Raw genomic sequence first — 26,023 nt, forward strand, 5'->3', positions numbered from 1 at the left:
CAAGAGCCAGATGTTCAACCGACTGAGCCACCCAGGTACCCCAATAATAGGCTTTTATTTAAAGAATGTATTAGAATCAGCAAGTAATATCACATCTGATAATTTTCTCTCCTGGTGGACATGGCTAATTATATATGAAAACAAAATATTCAGTCACTTTATTATTTGTTTACAGTAATATTCAGCCTATTATTCAAATAACTTTAAGGTTTATCTTTAGTATCTAGATTACTGCCCTTTATTCACCAAACACTTGAAAATGCACATAGAAAGTGCATATCATTAATTTGAACTCCCAACTTTTATGGGACTGTATGCAAAACTCAGTTTTATATATCACACAAATATGCAGAAGTATCACTGAAAATGCAGAAAGAAAAATCGACACTTGCACAATACCTAGTTTACAAAGCACCCTTACATGTACTATTTCATAACCTACCTCTCTGTAAGTTAATCAGGACAAATACTTTTTTTCTTCATTTTACAGAGAAAAGAGCCAAGACTCAGAAACTTTAAGTTAATATTCAAATTCATGGTTCCACCACTTGTTAGGTTACGTTGAGCAAGTTGCTTAATCACTCTGTGCAATTTCTTTAACTGTGAAACAACTAAAAGTAGTGCCTCCTTCACAGGGTGTGTGTGATGATGAATGAATGAACTTAGAATGGTGCCTGGTACATAGTAGATAGATGCTCAGTAAATGTTAGCTATTATTACACACAGCTAGTAATGTTAGAACTTAGATCTAAATCTAGACCTTCTGACTCCTAGTCCAGAACTCTTTTCATAGTACCATGTGGAATTTGCCTTTTAGTAAATAATTGATTTAATTTTTATCTCACATTGACCTTGTTATTCTAGAAGGAATCTTTTTCTGCTTTGTTTACTTTGAACTTAAATTTCTAAAGATCAAAAGGGAAATATATTTGAAGGATTCTTCCTTCCTGATTTGTTTTTAAATACTCTGATTTCTCTTATCATCTGGGTTTAGTTGACCTTGAGGTGTCAGAAGGTGTTTTTAGTAGGTGAAGGTATAATAAAGTTGTGTTCATGAGTGATTTGGGGTGTCTCTGGTGAATTTTGTTTTGGTTGGAAGTCCTGAGGTATGAAGTAGGGTTGAAGGAAATTGTTGAACTGGAGTCACAACCCTTATCTGTAATGCTAAGAGAATATTGTCATTACTGGGTGGCAGCTTGCTGATCAGGGAGTAGAGATGATTTATTATAAAAGATTATTTGCTGTAAAAGAGTTATCCTAAAGAAATTGGCAAAGTATTATGAGCCATTCCTTGGGAAAGGAGAAGTTGTTCGTAGATATTTTTCTTGATAATAGTATTTGTAGCAAGCTTTTACTTCTGACTCCCCATTGTTTTTACTCTGTCTACTGCTAATGTTAACATTTATGGCTGTGTGAGAGGCCTGATTGAAGATCTACATCCTTTTGTGTTAGCCACTCAGCTGCTATGGGGAGATACTCTCCCTCTCTTCTGATGCACAAGTTGAGCTCAGTGCAGGAATTGATGTGGAAGATTCTAGAGGGTGGGCAGCAGCATGCCAGAAAAACGTAGTCAGCCTGGTGGCCTTCTGGTGGCCTTCTGGTGGCAAGGAGCTAGAGAAAGCCCCATTTCAGTGAGCATGCTCCATTCCCAGGCTTTTTTTTTTTTTTTTTTTTTTTTTTTTAAGTAGGCTCCATGGCCAGCATGGAGCCCAACACGGGGCCTGAACTCATGACCCTGAGATCAGGACTCCAGCCAAGATCAAGAGTTGGATGATCAACCGAATGAGACACCCAGACACCCCTCCCCAGGCCTTTTTGATGGGACTGTGCATAATATACACAGATGGGGTCCTCTCCAAGAACAAGATATCCAGTGTGCCTCTTAGGACCTTTGTGGGCCATCTCTGCCAGGGTTTAACTTGGTGAGGCAGGAGGTTTGAGAGGACATGCTGAAACCTCCTCTTTGTAATTTGCATTTTTTTAACCTTACTCATCTCTAGTATTCACTTTGGCAAGTGGAATTAATGTTCTCACATTAAATGAAAACACTGAATTTTTAATAGATTCCTTGGGGCTTGGTGATTGTTTGATACTGTTTCCAATAGAGAAAGGATATGAAGAAATGATATTTTTTCTAGTTTTGCAGTTAGGTTTTATTTTTCTTGCCTAGCCACTTGCTGAATCTTTTGACCCAGCTAGCTTAGGAGGAGAGCCCAGAAAACAGCTCTGGGTCCCCCCATGTAGGCAGCCTCCCTGGTGTAGCTGTATACCCACTCCTTTGGGCTTGGTGCTATCCCCTGTACGTTGACTTCTGCCTGTTGAATTGGCCACTCTTGTGTCAGGTAATGGTTGATCTTTTTCCTGCTGTGTTTGTTTGGATGGTAGTGGTTAACCTTTCTTCTGCTGTTTTTGCTTGGATGCTGTGTATACTAGACAAGGAGTTGAGAAAAGTATTTAAAAAAAAAAAAGTACCCAGAGGCACCCGGGTGGCTCAGTCGTTAAGCGTCTGCCTTCGGCTCAGGTCATGATCCCAGGGTCCTGGGATCGAGCCCCTCATTGGGCTCCCTGCTTTGCGGGAAGCCTGCTTCTCCCTCTCCCACTCCCCCTGCTTGTGTTCCCTCTCTCGCTGTGTCTCTCTCTGTCAAATAAATAAATAAAATCTTAAAAAAAAATACCCATTATTCATTATCTACTGCTGCTGTCATTGTGTGCTGCCTAGGACTCCAAGAGCTTTGCTTCTAGGCCAGTTGATTAACATCTTTGTTTGATGTGCGAGAATCTTCTGAATATGGAGGTTCTTATTCTTCTCCACCATTTACACCTTTCTGGCATGCAGTGTACCAGGGTAGGACCATATTGGTGATGGGTTTTTTTGAGGACTGGGAGTGGAGCTGACCGCTGAGAGGCTGCAAAGCTAGAGGGGTTGCAGAAGGGTTGAATAGTTGACTAGTCAAACTTAGACTGGCTCATGATGGGCCTTTGCCCCGCTGCCATACATGAATGCTGATATGGCAGCAGATGCCAGAATTGGTCCCTTAAACATCTGCTGACCTATTTGAAGTCTTTGCTGATTCTCTCAAGTAAGAGTCCTTGCTCCTCTGGGCTACCAATGCACTTTTTGTCCCCATGTATCTCCTTCAGTTTTGTAGCAAATAGTTAATTGTCTAAATGTCTGTTTCTTCTACCACATAAGTCTCTTGACAGTAGGAACGTACTCTCCTCCATCTCAGTTTTCTCATAATCCACAGATCGTGTCCCACTTATAACAGTTGCTCAGTAAATCTTACTGAGTCGAAGTGAGCAAAGCTGGCTGTCTCTATGGAAATACTGCAGCTAGTATCCATGTTTATCAGTTGTGTACTCTTCCATGAGATAGGAGAGTATCCTTGGAGAAAGCAGACATCATCATCAGAAGTAACATTAGGCTAGGCTATTATTGGGCTTTTTTTTTTTTTAGACAACTTTTCTTGGTATTAATTCACATACCATACAGTTTACCCATTTAAAGTATAAAATTCAGTGGTTTTCAGTATGTTCATAGAGTTATGCCACTATCATCACCACAATCAATCTTAGAAAATATTCATCATCCTCAGAAGAAACCCTGTACCTATTCTCTCCAGTCCTTAACCCGAGGTAACCACTGATATATTTTTTGTCTCTATAGATTTGCCTATTCTGGGCATTTTATATAAATGGAATCATACAATATTTGTGCCTGGCTTCTTTCACTTAACATAATATTTTCAAGGTGCATCCATATTGTAGCATGTGTCAAGCATAAAGCTTGATGGAAGTTGGGGGGCAGATGATGCTTGTTTTTTGGCTAGTTGTTGTGGCTGAGGCCAGGGATGAATCTGCCTGCTCTCTTGATGACCAAATCTACAGGCGTACCATGGAGATATTGTGGCTTCAGTTCTAGACCACCCCAATAAAGCAAATATTTCAATAAAGTGAATCAAATAAATTTTTTAGTTTCCCAGTACGTATGAAAGTTATGTTTACACTATATTGTAGTCTGTTAAATGTGCAACAGCATTATGTCTAAAAAACTATATATACCTTAATTAAAAATTACTTTATTGTTAAAATATGGAACCACTACCTGAGCTTTCGGTGAGTTGTAACCTTTTTGTTGGGAAGAATCTTGTCTCAGAGTTCATGGCTGCTGACAGATCAGGGTGGGGATTGTTAAAGGTTGGGATGGATGTGGTAATTTCTTAAAGTAAGACAACAATTAACTTTGCCACATCATTTCTCTGGAGCATACAGTGCTGTTTGATAGCATTTTACCCACAGTAGAACTTCTTTCAGAATTGGGGTCAGTCCTTTCAAACTCTGCCTCTGCTTTATCAGCTAAGTTTATATAATATTCTAAATCTTTTGTTATCATTTCAACAGTCTTCATAGCATCTTCACTGGGAATAGATTGCATCTCAAGAAACCGTTTTCTTTGCTCATCCATGAGAAACAACTCCTCATCTGTTAAAGTTTTATCATTAAAACTGGCTGAGATTACAGCCATTCAGTTACATCTTCATCTTCCATATATTTATTCTAGTTCTCTTGCTATTTCTGCCACATCTGCAGCTACTTCCTCCACTTAAGTCTTGAACCCCTCAAAGTTATCCTTAAGTTGGAATCGGCTTCTTCCAAACTCCTGTTATGGTGATAATTTGACCTCTTCCCGTGATCATGATTGTTCTTAATGACATCTAGAATGGTAGATCTTTTCCAAAAGGTTTTCAGTTTACTTTGCCCAGATCCATCAGAGGACTCTCTGGCAGCTATAGTCTTATGAAATGTATATCTTAAATAATAAGACTGGGGGGGCGCCTGGCTGTTTCAGTTGGAGGCACATGCGACTCTTGATCTCGGGGTGTGAGATTTCTACTAAAATAAGTAAATAAACTTAAAAAAATAATAAAATTTGAAAGTTGAAATCCATGGGCTGCAGAATGGACATCGTGTTAGCAGGCATGAAAACAACATTCATTTCATTGTACATCTTCGCCATCAGTGTTCTTGGGTGACCTAGTACATTGTCAATGAGCAGTAATATTTTGAAAGGAATCTATTTTTCTGAGCAGTAGGTCAACAGTGGGCCTAAAATATCCCATAAACTATCTTGTAAACAGATGTGCTGTCATCCAGGCTTTATGGTTCCATTTATAGAGCATAGGCAAAGTAAATCTATCATAATTCTTAAGGGCTGTAGGATTTTCAGAATGGTCAATGAGCATTGGCTTCAACATAAAGTCACCAGCTGTATTAATGCCTAATAAGAGAGTGAGCTTGTCCTTGGAAGCTTTGAAGGTTGGCCTTGACCTCTCCTCTTTAGCTGTAAAAGTCCTAGCTGGCATCTTCTTCCAATACAAGGCTGTTTCATCTACATTGAAAAAGCTGCTGTTTACTGGGGGCATCTTCATTAATTACCTTAGCAAGATCTTCTTGATAACCTGCTGCAGCTTCTACATCAGCACTTGCTGCTTTACCTTGCACTTTTATGTCATGGAGATGGCTTCTTTCTTTAAACATCATGAATCAACCTCTGCTAGCTTCCAACTTTTCTTCTTCAGCTTCCTCATCTCTCTCAGCCTTCATAGAATTGCAGAGAGTTAAGGCCTTGCTCTGGATTAGGTTTTGGTTCAAGGGAATGTTGTGGCTGGTTATCTAGACCACTAGAACTTTTTTCATATCAGCCATAAAGCTGTTTTGCTTTCTTATCATTCATGTGTTCCCTGGAGTAGCACTTTTAATTTCCTTCAAGAACTTTTCTTTTGCATTTGCAACTTGACTAACTGGCTCAAGAGGCCCAGCCTCCAGCCTCTCTCAGCTTTCAACATGTCTTCTGCACTATGCTTAATCATTTCTAGCTGTTGACTTAAAGTGAGAAATGTGCGACTCCTCCTTTTACTTGAACACTTGGAGGGCACTGCAGGGTTATTATTTGGCCTATTTTCAATATTGTTGTGTCTCAGGACATAGGGAGGCCCACGGAGAGGGAGAGAGACAGTGGAATGGCTAGTCCGTGGAGCAGTCAGAACACACACAATATCTATCAAGTTCACTTGCTTATGTGGGCCTGGTTCATGGTTCCCCAGAACAATCACAATAGTAACCTCAAAGATTCCTGATCACAGATCACCATGACAAATATAATAATAAGGATGAAAAAGTTTGAAATATTGTGAGAATTGCCAAAATGTGACACAAAGTAAGTAAATGCTATTGGAAAAATGGCTCCAATAGATTTACTTGATGTAGGGTTGCCACAGGCTTTCAATTTGTAAAAAACGCAATATCTGCAAAGCACAATACAGTGAAGGACAATAAAATGAGGTATGCTTGTATTTCATGGAAATTCCATAGAGGAGTTCTGAACTTGCTCCCCTGAGTAATTATGAGAATTAAGCAAGATTATGTCTACAAGTACCTAACCCAATGCTTGGCATATGAAGTGTCTCAGTGACTATTACTTCCTGTGTCCCATTTCAAGTTCTTAGATTTTAGTAAGAATTTGCCAAAGGGAAACAACAGGTAAATTTTTATATGGTACTTTGAGTTTAATATACTGATTTCTCTCTCCGTCCTTTTGTTTTTGTTCTCCCAAGGCTATGCCTTTCTGCTGTTCCAGGAGGAGAGCTCAGTGCAAGCATTGATAGATGCCTGCCTGGAAGAAGACGGGAAACTATACCTGTGCGTGTCAAGCCCCACCATCAAGGATAAACCGGTAAGTGATATGCAGCCAGCTGGTGCTTTTCTAGAGCACATATGCATTTGGAATAGCTGATCACCTTTTTTCTGTAATAGGAATGCTGGTAACTAGGATCCTCTTACCCAGGGTGACCTTGCTATGCAGTAGAGCTGGACTGTTGTGGATGAGAAACTAATAACAAATTACTCTGTATTTCGTTTTATACCTTTGGGACTGCGTGTAAACAAATGTGTCCTTGTCTTTCACTTTACAGCTCTTTCAAGCTAATTCCTATTCAGTAACTCTGAATTGAAGTAAACAATGCTCTTAGTGGTTTTGGCAACTGGTTTCTGTCATTATTTCAGATCAAGGACAGGAATAATTTATTATTTTTTTTAAAAAGATGGTAATTGGCAATGTTTATGCTCCTCTGAATGCAAGGCATTGTGCTGGGTGGTGCCCACAACGGACTAACTAGAGCCTTCTGGGCCAGGAGCTCACACTCTCAAATGGATAGGCTTCGAACAGGGCAGGAGAAGGCAAGGACAGAGAACATGGACCCAAAACCATAAATAAATGTACACTTATACAGCGTTTGTGTTAAGAGTTTGTGGTTTCTGAGCCAAAGGGTGTGAGTAAGTTGTTGGGTAAGAGAAGAAGACTGCTTCCTTTCTCCTGACAGGCATTATCAGTGGAGAAGGGGCAAGACTATATTCAGAACAACAGTAAAAAAAGAAATTGGTTAACATGGTAGAAGTAGGATGGAGGGAAATTAGGAGGGGGTGAGTTTGTGTATCAAGACTTGGTGCTAGGAGTGGGACATAGGGTAAAAACAGTGATACAGACCAAGGGACCAATGCAGGTATCTCTCACGGGACCTACAGCATGTCCTGTCAGACTTACACCAGACACGTGGGGCTTGCTTGGCAGTTAGGTTTATTCTCAGAAATGTGCATGGGGAAAGAGTTGGGGTCAGAAGTTAGAAGTCTTGACTCTAGCTCATTTAAATTATCTACTTGGCTCAGAATAAGTCACCCAATACTTGCAGAATTTTGATTTCCTTATCTATAAAATAACAGGCATATGGTTTCTCTCTGGATGTTGAGCAGCTCAGGTAAGAGGAAAATGAATGTGAGAGCATTTGGGATTTGTACAGGTATAACTGGATGATGCTATTAGTCCCAAATAGTGCCATAGTTAGGAGAGCAAGTTTAGAGCTTATCTACATGGTAAGGTCTGCTGAAAAGAATGGTGACTTCTAGAACAGGGTTTACAGTTGGTTGCAAAAGGATGATGCTGGGACTTGTCCACCTATGAGGGGAAGACTGCAGCACGGAAAGCAGAAGGAATTACTAAAGAATGGGGATATTGAATCATAGAATAATTGATGCAGAGGAAGCAAGGATTTTAGCAAGTGTGACACTTGCTGTCACTGTATTTTTCAAATTCTGGGGTCATTACCAAATATTTTAGGAGTTAGCAGACTTGGATAGGTAGCTATACAGGTCGGGAAAAAGAGTAGGGAACCTTTGCTAACTTTGATCTTAATTTAAACAGTGTGGAGAGGCTGTGCTTGTGACTAGAATGGGAGTATGCAGTGTTTCATCTGAATAAATAATGAGAATGCTGAAGTAACTTCTCTAAATCTCTTTGGAATCATGTGAGATTAGAAAGATTGATCCCATGTCCCATGTCCGATGCCTGAAAGGTAAATGGTCAACCTCCAGAGAGCCTCTGGAGGCTCTGTAGGAGAGGATTTGAAATATATTTATACATAAAAAAGGCAGAGGGGTAGAGGTCCACATGAAGATAGTTATGCCCAAAGTAGATTTAGAAGCAGTTGAATTGAGGGGAGGAGAATGGAGATGAGCAGATGGGCTTGTGTACCTTGGAAGGGTCACGTCACTGGCTCTGTGGGAGGAGGATCTTATGTTTGTCAAGGCAAGCCTTCACCAGGACTGGACATCCCTTGAGAAGGGAATGAGCAGTGGCGGTTGCAGATGGCAGTGGTATGTTGACTATTTTCCCTCCAATTACATGTATTACCCTGGGCTTGAAGGACTTTTGAAAATAACTAGTGGTAATTATCTGTTTTGGTAATGTTTATGGGGAAACTAACTTCCACTGTTTGTGTTTCTACAAATTTCTGCCTTATTGCAGTTTTCATTTTCTGAACTCAAGTGAAGCAGTTTTATTGGAGCTTGGTGAATTCTGAATGGTGGCTGCTGATCACGTATTTCTTTAACCCAGGCATACTCAGAATTTCCAGCATAAACAATTTGAATAAAACTTAGGATGGGAAACAGAAAAGTCCCTGAATACCTGTAATTCTGATGAACTGGATCCCATTTTGGGTTCCAGCTCTTTTGGCTCCATTTTTGAAACCTTCTCTTTCTTGGCTTCAACTCCACATCTATCACTCCCAACCTCATTTGGCCACACTTCCCCACCCAAGTTTCGGTACATTCCACCTCATTTTGGATGCTCCCACAGAGAATGAGAGTTGAGTTGAACTACTGGGAGTAAGTGAGGACCTTGGCAATAACTCAAGATAAAGTCAACCTTTGGAACTCATTCACCAAACCTTCTGAGCCATGGCTCTTTTTTGCTTTTTCTACTTCTTAGCTTGGCTACCTTTCAGGATCCTAGTGCCCTCATTCTGTTGTTTAGTTCTTTCTGTTGCTCCTTGGATTTCTCCTTGGAAATATACAGTGTTCCAGAATGATCTCACAATTTTCTATCCTTTGACCTTCTCCCTTCTCCCTTCCCCCCAATCAAACCCACATTTCCTTTGTGTGGATTAGGTGAATCAGATTGTTTTCCTAATACAGAGCCTGATAGCAAGATCCCCTCTCCCCTTTCTAAGATCATGTTTGTTTTTTAACTCAAACAAATCCCTAATCAGTGGATTTCAGATAGTATTGGGGAGATACTTTTAGTCAGTGATGACCTTTCATTTATGACCACACAGACTACCTTATGTATAGGTCTGATTCTGAAAGATGGCAGAAGATACTGTATTTATAACTTGTTCAGTTGACTTCTTGGTCCCAAAGAAGGGTAAACAAATTGGCAAGAGCAGGAGTTATTGTAAAGCTCCTAGATGTGTGATTTTTTTTTTCCTCCTCCAGCAAGAGGAGTTCCATTGCTCAGATGTTCTAAGCATCCCAAAGGATAGCTGTGTTCTTGTCCAGGCTTCCAGTGAAGTGGACAGACATTGTGACAGTGGTCTCTCTTGTCAAAGTGACTCCACTTTTTAAACATATAAAAAGACTGAACCTGAAGGTTCAAAGCAGCAAATTGATAGAGCAGGAAACTTGCCATAGACTAACTGAAATAGGGGCCGAAAAACAGTAACCTTCAAGACAAGGTGTGGAAGGAGATGTTTATGGTTCTTACCTTCTAAAACACTTTGGCCAGAGATGTGGAACAGTAGACACCTTGAAAGGAGTATACTAGAAGTTTCCTGCTTCCTCCTCCTTACAATTTATAGCATAATCGTAATTTATAAATATCCTGAAATATGACAGATTGATTTTGCTATACAGTTGATCCTTGAACAATGGGGTGAGGTGGGGGTAGGGGGTATTAGGGACGCTGACCCCCATGGAGTTGAAAAATCCACATATAACTTTTGACTCCCCAGAAGCTTAACTACCAGTACTGTACTATTGACCACAAGCCTTAACAATAACATACACACTTGATTAAACATATTGTATGTTATATGTACTGTATACAGTATTTTTTTACAATAAAGAAAGCTAGAGAAACGTTACTAAGAAAATCATAAGGAAGAGAAAAAGTGTACTATACTTCATTTATCGAAAAAAATCTGCATATAAGTGGACTTGTGCATTTCAAACCTGTGTTGTTCAAGGGGCAACTGTATATTTAAAGCTGAAGTTTGGTTATTGCTCAGGTAACATGGTCATCCACTCAAAATTTGAAAAACCTAAAATTGAAAAAAAAATGTTGGGAGTCAGGAAGCTGGAAACCAGTTGGAGGCTGGCTCAGTTCTTTAATTTTTAATTCTGTCCGATCTGTCTGTAATTCTTGTTTTTCTTACTCCCGTTTATGTACCAGTGGGATGTCTAGCACTTTTAGTCTCCTCTTTAGGTACAAAGACAGTCCAGATCCTTTTGCTTGGGACTGAAGACCTTCCCAGTCTGACTTCAAGTTTTTTTCAACCTTTCTTTTTCAACCTTTCCTTCTGAACCCTGTATTCCAGTCAACTGAAATATTTCTGTTCCTGTCTCAATTTCTAATTGCTACACTTATTTTAAGACCCCTCCCAAATGCCATCTCTCTCCTGAAGCCTTCTCTGATCACTACAGCATCTCTAGTGACTCACACCTACTATTATAGCTATCTCCAGCCCACATACAGCCATCTTTTCAAAATAATGTGCCTTCCTTCCTTTAAACCGTGTTTGAGTGCCAACTATGGGCAAGACATTAGAGCTGGTTATTATGAATTAGATATAAAATCCTGTGTTCAGAAAGTTAATAGTATAATGGGTAGGTAAAACAAGTATATAAATACACGAACCTAAAGAGCCTGGCACATAAAAGTTTTTAAAATATTTGTCAAATTAGGAAAAATAACAAATTCAATGAAGATAAGATTAAGTGCTTTGGAGGGTTTATGTATACCTGGAGTGATGAAAGAAAGTTTCTTGGATGAAGTGTCATTGGAACTAGGCCTTGAAAGTTGAAAAGCGTTTGGAGATTAGCCAGGCGAGAGGTGGAGCTGTGGAAGTGTGGGAAATGGACATTGCAGAGAAAGGCAACAGTGTAAACACAGATGAGAAATTGTGCAGAATGAGTGGAGAACATTTAATTGGTTAGATGAAGCACTCTAGAGAACTCTTGGTTAGATGGAGCACAAATGTATGAAAGGGAGCAGAGGGAAATTAAATTGGGAAACTAAGTAGGGGCTGAGTTACAGGGCTCCTTGACTGATGGCCTCAGCCCTTGGGTTTGTGGTATATTTACTTAAACTCTCATTCTCCACCTACTACCTCCTAAGACAATAGCTATAATTTTATCTTGGCTCAGTCAAATTGGATTTGTCATATTCCTTCTTGGAAATCTTCAGCATTTCTAATCTTCTTTATTTATTTATTTGTTCCTTTTGGTCTAAATTCATGGTTTGGGCACCTTCTACCATAGGAATTTCTCCGAAGGAGGAATTTCTCCGCTGAAATGAGAGAACTACCTCTTATTCATAATAAATCCTTCTCCTCTCCCCACTCTCTGAATTTGCATTTGAGTCCAGAGTTTCTTAGTGTTTGAGTCTTTGGACCTATTATTCCTCTCTAGGGAGGTCTAAAAGATGCTGCCGTTCTGATACACTAAAATAGTTTCTAGTGGACAAAATAGCTAATACCATCCCCTAAGGGACCATATTTATTGTTTTCCAAAGTGTGTTCTGAAGAACACCTGTCCCATCAGACACTGATCTCTTGAGAGCATCATTGACAAAAGGTTTGCTCATAACAATAATAGATGTCATTTGTTGAGAACTTTGTGCATTTTATATCCATTTTCTCCTCCAATTAAAGGTTCCATAGCCAAGAATATTTGGGAAAAAATGGTATATTAAGGTTCTGAGAAGTCTTGCAGTAAATAAATTTGTGTAATATTTTTTAATCCAGCATTTGATATACCTATTTGGGGATTATACTTGTGAAGATTTTGGTGGAATTAGTATTCCATGAAGCTCATTCAAAGAATAGGCTTCTTCCAGGAAAAACTTAGGTAACTTGAACTTTTATGTGTACATTACTCTCAAGAGTTTTAGTGATTTGCATGCCAGTAACAACATCCTTGTTGTAGTACCATGGAGCTGAAAATACACATTTGTGTAGACATTGGACAAAATTGTCTGGCTGCAAGAGCACAATTGCTTGAGGCTATGAACCTGGAAGTTAAAATAGCTGAATATAATGCCAGTTCATTGCTAAATCATTTTCTTCAGCTTTTCTAACTGCTAATTTTGTTAGTAGCTTTAAGAAGAATATATCAGTCATTTCTTAATTGAGAAGGAGCAGAATAAGTTTAGATAGAAGAGAGAAATAAATCATTCACAAATCAAAATGCATTTTGACTTGTTCAGGTGACTCTTGGGAAGCATGGCTGGTGGCCAGTAGGCTGGAGGACAAGGAGTCTCGCAGGCACAGGACATCATTGCACTGGAAAGAGTATATAGACTCTGGGTCAGATAAACCTGGGTTTCAGTTCTGACTTGACTTCACTCTTCTTAGCCTTAGTTTCCTTATCTCTAAAGTAGGGATAATGTTTATGGCATAGCAGTTACGGTGAATTTAAGTGTGACAATGTTTTAAAACGACTAGCACAGTGGTGTAGTGTATGTCTTCAAAAATGCTAGTTTCTTCTTTCTTTCAAAAGGAAATCATCTATCATGCTTATGTTTTCTGAATGATGTAGGAGTATCAGCAATGATGAGCACTAGGTAATTCTGAACAGAGTAGGTCACTGGAGGGTGGGGGGCATCAGAAATTTGTGCTGATTAGGCCAAGCCTTGGGGCACCCACTGGTGATCAGACACACTATATATCCATATCCCTGGCAGGTGGCTTTCAGTGGAGTGAAGAGAGTGATCTGGGAGCTATAGAAGGGCAGTGGCTGGACATCTTGGGGCATCAGCATCTGCCCCTCAGGAAAACCTTTGTTAATTCACCAGAACACTGATGAGCACAGAGCACTCACTCTGTTCGGCACTTTGCCAGACAGTTGGGACCCACACAGAGATATGTCTCAGGCTTAGAGGACCCTAGAGCCCAGTGGAAGGAAATAGACATGTAAATACTAAGTGAAGTAAGGAGTCAAAGGTGCTACGATAAAAGTTTTATAAGGAGTGGCCATGGGGTGGGGGCTCAATGGCAAAGTGGTCAGGTATTCCTGAGGGAGTCAGGAAAGCCTTTAGAGAGAAGGTATTCCCTTGAATCTTCCAGTTATAAGTATGGGTATTAATCATTGCATTTAATTGATAATTGCTTTACTAAGTCAAGCACAGAGCAAGGCTATACATCACCCTTTTCAGGGCACAGTTTATGCATGCTCTGTTTTTGTACTGGGTGCCCTTATGAAAAACAGTGTGCAGAGTTCTATTTGAATTGTTCAAAAGTAGCTGAAGGGCTGAAAGCCTGTGGTTTCCGTACGTCAGGCAGGCTGTGCAGCTTGGTACAGATGGCAGGGGTTTTCTTTTTGTACCTAGACCGTTTCCTGACCCTGATGGTGGACCTGGAGCATTCTGGGAGAGCATGAGAGAATTTCCCAGGGTTACTTCTGGCTCCCTGTCTAGGAAGAACCCTGCCTATTTTGATGAAGCTCTCTGGGGCCTGTAATCTATTTCTACCTAAGGAATGGGAGGAATAGCTTGAGTGTGAGAGTTAGTTTTTTGCTTAGAGGCCCAGTGGAGTTCTGACTGGAGTCCCCAGGGGAGCCCAGGGTAGAAAAGTCTTATCAAGAGCATTGAAACAGATGAGCTATTAGGTTGTTCTCTGGTCACTTCCCCCAGAAGATACAGGGAGGGTATCTCCTCCTCTCCATTGAGTGGAGAGCAGCACTTGAGATGAGGTAGCATCTAAACTCCTGGAAATTGGCTGACCTTTTTGTTAGGGAGCTGTATGGTAGAAATTAGGTTGAGGGATGCCTGGGTGGCTCAGTCGGTTAAGTGTCTGCCTTCAGCTCAGGTCATGATCCCAGGGACTCCATCCCACACCGGGTTCCTTGCTCAGCAGGGAGCCTGCTTCTCCCTCTGCCTGCTACTCCCCCTGCTTGTGCTCTCTCTCTCTCTGACAAATAAATAAAATCTTTCAAAAATTAATTTTTAAAAAAAGAAATTAAGTTGAAATGAGATACCAAATATGAATGTACTTTGGAGAATCCAAACCGTAATTATTGCTGTTGTGGCTGTTAGTTTTGGTGGTTAATAATAATAAAACAACCCCTTATAGCATGGAAGAGATAAAGATGCCTCACAAACCACAAACTAGTTTATTTGTGATACTGTGGGGCACTCCGGTCATTCTGTGAGGTCTGTGATGCTTAAAATAGAATTGCTGACAGCTGGGGTGGGCCTGAGTTCATTACCAGTACAGCTGAGCTGTTGCAGCTGTATGTCACCTAAGTTTAGCTGACTCATCCTGGCCGTCAGAAGAGCTGCGATGCTGCTGCTTGCTAGGGAGAGCAGTCCTGATGGTTCTGCAGTATTGCTTTTGTGAGTCATGTAGATTGAAAGGATTGTATGACTAGGGAGAGAAAAATGGGAGACCTTCTCCTGAGTAGGAGTTTGAAGGGTATTGAAAAAAGAAAGAGGAAATTGGGGTTAGGGAGGCTAGGCCATGTGCTTTATGGGAAATTCATGGGAAAGAAGACATAGCAGAAAGGGGGTTTTGATCAGGTAGTTTCCTGGGTTAGCCACCAGATTGCACTGTTGACTCTGAACAGTCTGGTTGCTTTGTGGAGCTGTCTTAAGAGGAATAGATGAAAAGGAAGGCACTATGCAGTAGGACGTGCATGTGTTGGATGTTTGTAACCTAAGGAGATGACCAGACAAGGATGAAATGTAGGTGAGATGTTCAAAATGAGCTCAAGATACTATTATTTACTGGTAGGTAAGTGTCTAAATTCTAAATTGTGTCTAAACAGAATTCTAGAGCCATAGGGTGGCTTGGTCATGTAAGGAGATTTAAAGCCCTAAGGTTTATGTTAAAAAATTGTTCTTATTAAAGCTATGTGTTTTCTCTTATCCGGTTATTAAAGATACAATAAAAATGCATTTTATATTGAGTTTTTACTTAGAGGCTTTTGGAAATTTTCAAAGAAATTTATTTTTTAGAAAATGATCTTATAGCTTCTTGTCAAAATAAGTGACCCATACTCCATACTCTATTACCTAATTTTTTTTTCCTAGCACTTGGCCTGATCTTATCCCTATTAATGACTCTTAGTTTTAAATAGGATGAAGCTTCAGTTTTTACATGGAACTGTAATTACTTTATTCTTCGTTGATATCAAAATAATCAAACGTCTCTTTTGTGCAATTTAGTCAGAAAGCTTTCAATTCTTTGAACAGCTATTGTTTATATTTACTATACTCCTAACCCCTTAAAGTTAATTTCTACCAGAACAACCCTTTTAGAGCAATAGTAGGAAATAAGCGAGAAAAGGCCTTGATTGGAGTGAAGTTTCTACATTTTGTTCAGTTGGTTCAACCTTGTTATGCCATATTTTGATACATACTAAGAATAAAATATAATAGGGCAGTATTATCCAAAGTGTGGATATTAATAGGTGTTACGAAAAAAAATTTTGGAAATGCTGGATTAAAGCACATTTGAACAGGTTTCTTTCCTGTAGAACTTCTTAGAGCCTTTGATTAAATATACACCAATGGGTGCCATGAAACTCCAAGAAGGAAGAGATAGCCTGTAACTTTTCCTAAACACTGCTTGTCTGGCAGAACATGCCTCCGGACCTGCTGTTCACAGAACACACATTGGGAAACCTTGAAAAGTAAAATGAGTGCTCTCATTACTGTTGATATGATTAATGTTACATTCTTTTAGGTTTCTTGAAGGCTTTTAGAGTTACTATATGGCATAAATTGATATATTGATAGCACTACCTTTATGTTTGGTTTTTGCCTTTATCCTTAAAAAGATTTGCCTTTGAAGATAAGCAATTATGCAAAGAAGATTATAAATTCAGATAATAATTCAGATTATTAATTCTTAAGAATTAAGAAGCAAATAATTCAACCAAAGAATAGGTTTCACAGTCCTCACCAGAGTTTCCATAGGAATACGCAATTAAAAAAGAAACTACGGAAAAACCATTTTTGTCTTTTCTCTCATGAGTGCTTATGGAAGGCAACATTCCATTGGGAGCTGTGGGGTAAGTAAACCTTTCTAGTCAGAGATCACAAGTCTGGGGCCCACAGGATAGATCTGGTCTGCAGTTAGTTTGGTTTAGGTGTACAGTGGCTTTAACATTTGAATTCTTTCTCAACATTTTAAAATCTTGAAGTTTCACATAAAAATCTGAATTTCTAGCTACTCTTGCAAAATGGAAAAATCTGACAGTACATTCACAAATGATAAGTACTTGATGGAGCTGAAAAGTGTCTGCTTCCTTTAAAAGGAATGTTTTACTCCAGTGTGTCATTGCCTGCGTAACAACTGTTGTCTGGGTGGCTGATAAATTTATGCTACCTGTCCATCCCTATGGACATTTGATTTTGCATAACCCCTGCTCTGAGGACATGGCATGGCTGAAGGGCTACGGGCCGTGCCTCTTTCTAGAGTGACCTTTTTAAGCAAATGTGGACAGGTTTCTCCAGGAAGGGGTGTTGGAATCACTGTCAGGCTCATTTAAGGGTATTTTCACCATGTCTGATGAAGTCCCTATACTCCCAACCCTCAGGATGTTGGGGCTCTTCTTACTCCCCAGAGTATAGCTTATTTGACAACATACTGAAAGAGTTGTTTCATACATACATACAGCGCTCTCCATATATGTAAAGGTTGTTTTGCTGGGGGAAGTTTATATCGTATTAGAACAGAGCTCTAATTTCATCCATTCTCAAAAATAATCATTAAAGAAAAGAAGACAGGCAAAAAGCAGTTCTTTTATTTGTATTCCACCCCTTTCTATAGTATATTTGAGTCAGCTTAGAAAGCATGGTATTTAAAAAGTAGAGAAATATCTATATATATAAATAAGGACCAGAAAATATACTCAAAGAGTAAGTCAGAAAGATATGGATATCAGGCCCTGAGGGCTGAGAATAAACTTAGAAGATGGAGAACGTGCCTTATGTGAGAGTGGGCTTATATTTCAGAGAGAAACCAGAGTGTGCACCAGAGTGCAAACAGCACCACAGTATTACTTTTTGCCTAACTTGTAGAATGTGCTGATGTTGGCCTATGTTGACATTTCTCTGATTCTGTAGTGGTGGGAGCTCTGAGGAGCTATTTTCTGGTGTCAGCTGGGAAATGCAGGTTCCGTGAATAGGGTTTAATAATTACTGTCTTTTGAGTCTTCTTCCTGTATCTTTACTTAATCTACAATACAAGAATAGGCTAAGGGAATGGGTTGTGTGTGATGTAAAGAAGCAAGGGTGGGCAGGAGAAGAGGCAGTAATGAGAGCTCTCAGCGGGAAGGTTTGAGATCTTCTGCAGAGTTCTTTTGAGCAGCCGTAACCTACAGCTATTATAGGAGGCTGCATTTTCTGTACTTCTGATTAAATGAAACCAGAACGCCATGGATACTACTAGGGATTTGTTTTCATTTGTGAAACAAAGTGACCCACAATTAAATTCATTATCATTAAGTGATTGGAATTGCCTTACCAGGTCCTGAAGCTGCCTTAAATTTATCAGGGGTAAGACTGGAAGAAAAGAGTGCTCTGTGTAGAAAAAGATATGTCCTACTTTTTTGTTATTGGTGACATTAGAATCTTTGTTCTTACAGTATGAAGAAATTATGTTTTTAATTAAAAATTTGTAGTGGGCCCTCAAGAAGGGATTTAAAAGTGGTGCTTTATGGTATTCGTGAATCTGCCTTTGTGGTAAATGTCAAGGGAACGGTAATTTAGTCAAACAGACCAGATGTTTCAAGGAAAGAACAAGGATTTTTTTTTTCACATGATAAAGGTGGAGCAAATGCACAAATGTTAGCAGAATTGCAAACAGGTCCATGTTTTCAGGGTCTAGGGAAGAAATAGAGATTTTACTGCTTCTCACTAACTGCTGAAGGCAGTGTCATAAATGGCAAAAGGTTAGGTGGGGGGGTGAACTTGGTAGCAATCATAAGGAATGTGCGGACTGTTTCTAACTGAGCAATGCCAGTTCTAGAGTTGATTCAAGGTGTTTTGACACCATAATTGATAGATTTACTACCTTTCAAATGAGAGTACTTCTAGATACAAGTCAAGCCACGTAAGAAATCATCTTATGTGGGTTTTTTTGCATTGTGTTGACACTTGAGCAATGGGGGAAATGAAGAATTGTGTTGATATTAAGGAAATGAAAATTCAGCTGTTTTGTTTCCTATCCTCTTGGTGCGACTGAGAAAGGAGAGGCGTGTTCCCGAAAGATAGACGCTGGTTTTTCTGCTTCCACACCTAGCTCATTTCCCAGAGCACCCGGCCCGCTGAGTGACTGGTCTCAGGCGGTACTGAAGCTCTCCTTTTGGTATGGGAGCCCTTTTGTTGTGGTTTTGTTTTAAGCTATTCTTTAATGATTGAGTTAGGAATTGAGAGGAATATGTTTTAAGGTTACGATTCTATGAAATACCTTATTTTTTGTAGGCAGGAAGTCAGAGTACAAGTGAAGAGATATTACCAAATAGAAAGAAGTATGTCCATAAAGATTTCTTTTTCTACTCTTTGCAAAGTCACTTCAATTTCTAGGCTCACCTTTATTTAACCAAACTTGTTTAGGATAATCAGATAAATCAAAAATAGATAATGCTATGTGCTTCAGTATTTGATACAGCTGGTAATTCCATGCTAACCTGATGAGTGTTGATCTGTGTTAAACCGTATTTCTGAAAGATAAAGGTTTCAATTTTAGGGGTTGATAAAAACTTAAAAGCCAGACATATAGATAATTTTAGAAAATATTCCTAATGTTCCTGTTCCCTTTCTTTAGGTGAGCTCTTAAAAAGCTAAGTGCTGAACTGTGACAGGTTATAAACCGTCTATCATGTGTTAAAATGGATCTGATTCAAAACCCCGAGTCTGTCTCTAAAAGACTGCCTTTTTTCAGAACCGTGGTTTCTGAAGGTTTCATGATATATGTCTTAGAGTGTTGAGTAGAGTACCTGTAAGTAGATTCCCCGAGTTCTGTTGAAAGGCACCTAATGCAGATTACACAAATTAATAACTGGATTTTGTTTGGGTTATGTATGTTGTAAAATGCACAAATCAGTGGGTTTGTCTTTAGTCACCTTATTCTCATTTGGGGTTGATGGAAATGAAGTAAGGACCAAGTAAACGACTTTTTTTCAGGTGCAAATTCGACCATGGAACCTAAGTGACAGTGACTTTGTAATGGATGGTTCTCAGCCTTTGGACCCCAGAAAAACTATCTTTGTTGGGGGAGTTCCACGACCCCTTCGAGCTGGTGAGTGGAAATAGTAACACCACAACAAACAAAACCACCAACAACAAAATCCCCAATGTATTTAGTCTTCAATATTTTCTAGATTTCTGCTCAGCTATACACAGTCTCCAAAAAGAAGTTTCACTGAGCTAACTCTTTCAGGATTAAACATTTTCTCCCCAAATGCTTTATTTTCTTACGGTACAAGAGTCAGTTTCATTAAACTGTTATTTTGAAAGGATGAATTCTATTCAGTGCTCTCAGCCACACGTATTTTAAAAATAATAACAATACATTTGGCAGTGTGCATTCTCATGCTAGTCAGCATTGTTATGTGTGACAGAAAAAGAAGTCACCCCATCAGAAATCTGTCCAGCACAGCTGTGTACCCCTCAGTGACAAGCCAAACCACTGCTAGGAATTGTGTCGCTGGGAATCAAACTGAACTCTTCCCAAGTGAAACAGATTCCTGTTTTTCTTATGCACTTTGAAAAATGACTAATGTATTTGAACATCTTTATTACGACTTTTTAAAAGCTTCCCTATTTTTTTCTTTTTTAAGTTTCTTTCCAATGACAAAATAATTGTGGGCTGAGATTGGGTGGAATCATAATTAATTGGGGCATTTGAAGTGATGCTGAGCCAATGACTTCAATATTTAAATCCAAAGATAAATGTAATCAGTTGCGGATCAGCGTACTAACAGTAGAATACAATAAAATTATTTGTAAGAACGAAGTTTTTAAAGTGCTTAAAATAATTGAGTTCATTTTTCAAAAGTAAGATGAAAAAATAAGGTTATTATTGCCCTGTAGTTGCAAAAGTGCAATGTTCTCTCTGTTATTTGTAAGCAAGCTGACTCAGTTCTACCTAAAGAAGAAAAGAAAAATCAGGGACCATTAAAATCAAGTAGTGAAAAAAAGAATTAAAAAAGAATTATAAAAAAGAATTACAGCTAATTGTCTCTGACTTTGATGACTTCTTAGTTCTGAATGTTCGTCAACATTTCTAATGTATTTTTTCAAATCTCAGCTTCAGCGTACTCCTAAAAGATAACCGTAGGCCTATCTAAAGATATATTCATAATTCCATTTTGAAGGACTTTATAACACATTAATTATGATTATGAAGTTTGTAATTTTACAGTTTTTCAGAAAGTCAAATATCTTTAGGTCTTGTTCTCACTCTAATGGAAAACTGTGCCGAGAGGAAGAAAGGCACGCGGCAGAGATGCCTCCCTTTTATCTGCTGTCAGAGAATAGAGTCTGGGAAGGGCTAACGCAAACGTGAACAGCATTATGAGATGAGGGCAAATGTAGCCCTTTGTTTCTAAACTGCTTGTGTTTAAAAAAAAAAAAATGTGGGTGGGGGCATGGAATATTCCTGTCTTTTTCTAACTGGTGTTATGTTTGGGAGGAGAGAGGGAGAAGAATCCCCTTTGACAGTCTTCTAATCGCATATGTATTCTAAAAGAATGGACAGTCATTGCTAGCATTCTAGTTCTTTTTTTTTTTTTTTTTTTTTGCAGCGAACTACAAGTACAAATTAGTCTTCAGATTCTAGTCCCTCTCCTTTTTTTTCTAGATGGGGATCCGAAAAAAACAAAATTCTGAAAGAAAAAGTCCCACAGTTCTAAAAATAACAGAACTGGCTTTAACTTTTTATGTCTGTTTTTAAGTCACAGACACAAAAGTTTAGAAACTAAATTCCCTTTTTACTATTATTCACAAGATGCTGCAAGTCCTAGGATTAGACAAGAATTATATTTAGTTGTCTAGTCAGAAATGGGATTTTGTGTTCCCTACCTAGAGAGTATACCTTTTATAAGTCTCGAAGTTCTTTTTTTTTTTAAGCTGAGCTAAAGCTTTTTGTTTTAAAATGGTTTTGTTTTACATTTGTGTGGATAGTAATCTACATTCACGTGGTCTAGTGAAAATGTTCCTCCATGCCAACACCTCCCATAAGTGTAGCTAGTTTCTAGATGGCTAAGCAATCGATATTAGCATCTTATCATGTTACTCTCCATCCAAGCCTTCCAGATTGGAATCCATGTAATCTAAACAAAAAGAATTAACATCTGCAGCTTTTATCCATGTGCATAGAATTGGGTTTCTTTGCAACACACTGAGCTTTGTGGACTGGTGTGTGCCTTGGAATAGAAGACTATTTTTAAAGGAATTCATTTTGACTCTGCTAGGCAGTCTTGAATTGAATACAATGCAGTTCACTTGAACAATAAACATTTATTGAGCATCCACGTGTTACTGGCACAGAGCAAGTACACGTCCGTGCCAAACTGAATGAACATCCCACTGTCGTGTTAAACAGGTCATCATCTACAGAGTCAGAGATTTCAGAAGAGAAGAAAACAAGAAATGTATTAATAGAATGCTAACTCAGAAGTAATTGGACACTAAATTATATTCTTCAACACAGTGATTCTCAGATTTGGTTTTTAAATACTTTAGGGCAATTTTTATTACTTCTAGACGGTATTGTGGTCATGAAATTCTGAAAAGTCTTAAAACTATCTAAGGCACTGTATGTAGGGTGATCCTGGACTAGACATGGTTCAATAGTACTCAACAGGTGAGATGTTTAGGTGTCCAGATTGATTTTCACCTCACCCTAGGCCAAAAATTGTCCTTTAACATGTTACAGTGACTAAAATGTTATCACTCAAGAATTATTCCTTTGTATCTTGTGAGGCTTTTTCTCTTTGATATCTTCCCATTGTTAGACAGGGACTATTATCACTAATAAATTATTCTAAATATAGTCCTTATCCTACCAAACAAACACACGAACCCTTCTAAAGAAAGAAGGCAAGCTGTTTTAAGCAATATTGCCCTGGCTAAATTTAAGTTGGTCTTTCCAGTCTTTTTGACAAGGCTTCCTTTTTAAAATTCAGGTTAGAAAAAAAAAATCATAGGCTTAAAAAAATACCTGAAAATGGGAAAATATCAATGGAAAATCTAGATGCTTACCCAAAGTTAGATTGCCTGATTGTTGGTTGCTCTAGGTTAAATAATACACATTCCTGTTGTCTCTTGTCCCTCCCTTCCATCGCTCGTCAGTGACAGTGGCAAGTCAAGGGTGGTTTGCCTTGAGTCTCTCGGTGTTCTTCAGGTCTTGTTCTTCCACTCACCACTTCTTCCCACCCTCATCCTAGGAAAGGCTATAGGTAGACTCACCATGCCATCATGTGGCTAAAGTTTACATATTCTTCAGAGAGTCAGTACCAGGAAAGGGGTAGTCTGTCTGGTTCTCTACTTGCTACCACCTGAAAGTACAACAGCATGTTGCCACTCTTTATTCAAGTAATGTAAACAGCATGTCTTCAATTCAGAAATAGCCCTATTGTATTTCCCTGTGGCCTTAGGACCTCTCTAGAATGCATCTCTTTGCTCTGAGAGGAAATGAGTGCCAGGCTTAGGGATTATGAGGAGGCCACCAGGAAAAGGTGGAGAATGAAGCATCTGGTTCCTGTATGCTCCCCCAGTTTATAAACATGAGTGTTCTGACCCCAGCTTAGACCCTGACCCCAAGAGGCTTAGATATCTAATCTGAGGACTGCCTCAGTGATCAAGCTTTGGGACCCATCCACTTCCAACTTTAATCATGCTTGGAAAACCCTCAGACTTCCTCTTTAATGAGGGGCATGTGAGCTGTTCTTCCACTTCATGACTTCCTTCTGACATTTCTTCTAACCGGGTCTTACAGAACAGATCAATCTTGAGAGATTGCTTATCTGAGTCCCTGGAGCCCACATTTGCTCATCTTTGGGTCTCCTGCCTTTCCTATTGCTCTCATAATTCTTTTCTGTCTGTTTTTCCCCTACTAAGATTCTGTGATGGATCCTGAAAATTTTCTTGTCTGCCTTTTTTTCCCCCTCTATTATAAGGATGGCTTTTCTGGGAGGAAAACAAAACAATAAAAAAAAAACTTGAGGTAAATATTCAGTGACATGTGGTGTACATTTAGAGAGCATCCTGAATTTTTCTAAGAGCATTTATTTCAGACATTCTGTACAAACATTCTGGTAGTTCATATGTATTAAGAATCACATCCTGATTTGTGATTTAGGAAATAGGAGTATCGTAACCATATCCTTTTTGTTGTTGTTGTTCTGTAAAGTGGTAGCAGGCAGAAATCATACCAGGTTTCTCAGTAGTAGAAGTTTTTTCTTTCACCAAGTCCCATGTTCAGTATGAGTTGTCCCAGATAAACTCCAGATCTGGCACACTGACTTGATTAACTGGATTGTCTTTAGGATATTTTCTAATGCTAGTACTTGCTTGTGTTCTTTTTCCCCCTGAAAAGCTAATGCTCACCCACGATTGATGTCAAACTTTGCCAAACATCATTGGCAGGTTGAGTAACATTAGCATAAAGCCAAAGTAAGACTGGGACGAATTGGTGCTTATGGAGCAGAAACCAGGCCAAGTTAATGTTAAGCAAAAATTTAGGAGTAGAGAGAAGAACACCCTGTGGGCAAAACTAAACATTTGAGCAGCACTCTGTGCTGAGCCGTGTGTTCAGAGCTCTCATGTATGTTTAATCATCATGATAACCTTGTGAGGCTGTCAGTGGTAGACTTTTCATTTTAGTGATAAAGAAGTAGAGTTCAAAGGGGGTGATTGGCCCAGGCTACAATAAGTAAAAATGCCAAGATTTAAACTCAGATTTCCAGACTTCAAGTATGGATATTCTTTGCACAGAAGAAGGAAGCTTCTTTATCAGGCTGAGATCTGAGATGTTGTCTCAGTAACAGTATTAACAGTCAACTTGGTACCAGTCGGATTTAATCAAGTTAAACATTCAATCTCTCTAACTTAGCTGGTTGTTCATACCACTTATTTGAAAATATTCTTAACTTCCCAACATTTGATGCAGAATGGAACCTTTTGAGCATGTTTCCTCCATTTAAGATGTGTGAACTGCCTTGTGAACCAACTCGGCAATTGTGGAAAACCTAGATAGTCCAGCTTCTAAATTGAATTGTGCTTTCTTTCCAAAGTCCAGACGTCTTCATCCTCCTGAGGTGCCTTATGCTTCTTTCCTGTCTGCTTTGTTCTTATTTCCAAGGGGAAGAAAATCTGGCTTCTAGATTCACAGTTTAGAATCTGGAATGATGAATGTGTTGATATTTCCCTTGGGAGTTCTCATTCCTGCTCTACCCCATTTGGTTCTCATAGTGTCTCAGACTTAGACACTGCCTATGGCTGGCTTTGAAATATAGTTAAATGATAGAAACAGGATCCCGGTGTAGGGTAGGATGCAGGAGTCATCATGAGTTTCTCTCTGGTGAACTAAGGTCCCTTTTAGATCTCTGTGAAGATTCAGAAGCAAATCCAAGGATCCATAATTGGGGTTTAGATTCAATTTCAGAGGCATAGTGCCCACAACCCAGAGAAATTTATAGATTTCTATGTGCTACACACAACTGCACTATTCTTGTTTCCCTCTCCAGCGGTGGCACGGTGAAGCTCATCACAAGAGCCAATATGTAGATTAGAGTCAGTAGTGTTGCTGATTCATGAGAATCATTCATGAGAAGACTTGAGTTGTCTTAGGAGCACAGAGCATCTCATCCAAAGTACAAAATGCCACTGGATATGGCTACCATACCTGCTCATTTCCACCCCTGTGGTGACCAGACAGATCCTCTGAACACTGTCTGGGTAAGAAGGAAAAAATAGAAAGTGGTCTGACAACTCCTGATGTCCACATGGACTCTGGCTATGCCTGCTGTCACTTCCATCTGTCTGAATTCCAGCCTCCCCCTGTATGCCCTGCTCCTGGCAGCTGCGCTGTCCCTGCCTTCTACAGAGGATGGTTTAGAATGAGGATTCACTGTCAGAGGCTTACTTGGTAGTTTGACTACATTTTCTGAATAAGACACATCCTTGATCAAAGGCTCACAGTTCATGAGGAGGGTTGAGATCACAAGATACAGATAAATCCATGAAGGTTTTAGTTGACTTCTGCTGGATCCTTACTGCCTTTCTTCTATTTTTCTCTCCTTCTCCCAGGTAGTCAAAGTGGGTAGCCCTCCTCATGGCTCAGCTTCACCCACATCGGAGGAAGGGAATCTGTATGAGACTTTCCTGTACTAACTGGTGATATTCACTTTAAAGAATCCTTTGAAACCTAGTCTCTAAAACTAGTTGTATATTTTGACATCT

General features: G+C 39.3%; 1 protein-coding gene across 14 annotated transcripts in view; it reads left to right on the forward strand.

The window, feature by feature from the left end:
* CPEB3 (cytoplasmic polyadenylation element binding protein 3) overlaps positions 1–26,023 on the forward strand; it is a 187,099-nt gene that overhangs the window by 131,029 nt on the left and 30,047 nt on the right. For all 14 annotated transcript variants that reach the window (XM_073904444.1, XM_073904451.1, XM_073904445.1 and 11 more), the window contains 2 exons: positions 6,615–6,733; positions 19,742–19,856. In XM_073904444.1, the coding sequence (XP_073760545.1) occupies positions 6,615–6,733; positions 19,742–19,856 (234 nt within the window). The remainder of the gene's footprint in view (positions 1–6,614; positions 6,734–19,741; positions 19,857–26,023) is intronic.

The sequence above is a fragment of the Callorhinus ursinus genome, unplaced genomic scaffold (genome assembly GCF_003265705.2).
Source record: "Callorhinus ursinus isolate GAN/ISIS: 27379988/994484 unplaced genomic scaffold, GSC_fseal_2.0 scaffold20, whole genome shotgun sequence".
NCBI lineage: Eukaryota > Metazoa > Chordata > Mammalia > Carnivora > Otariidae > Callorhinus > Callorhinus ursinus.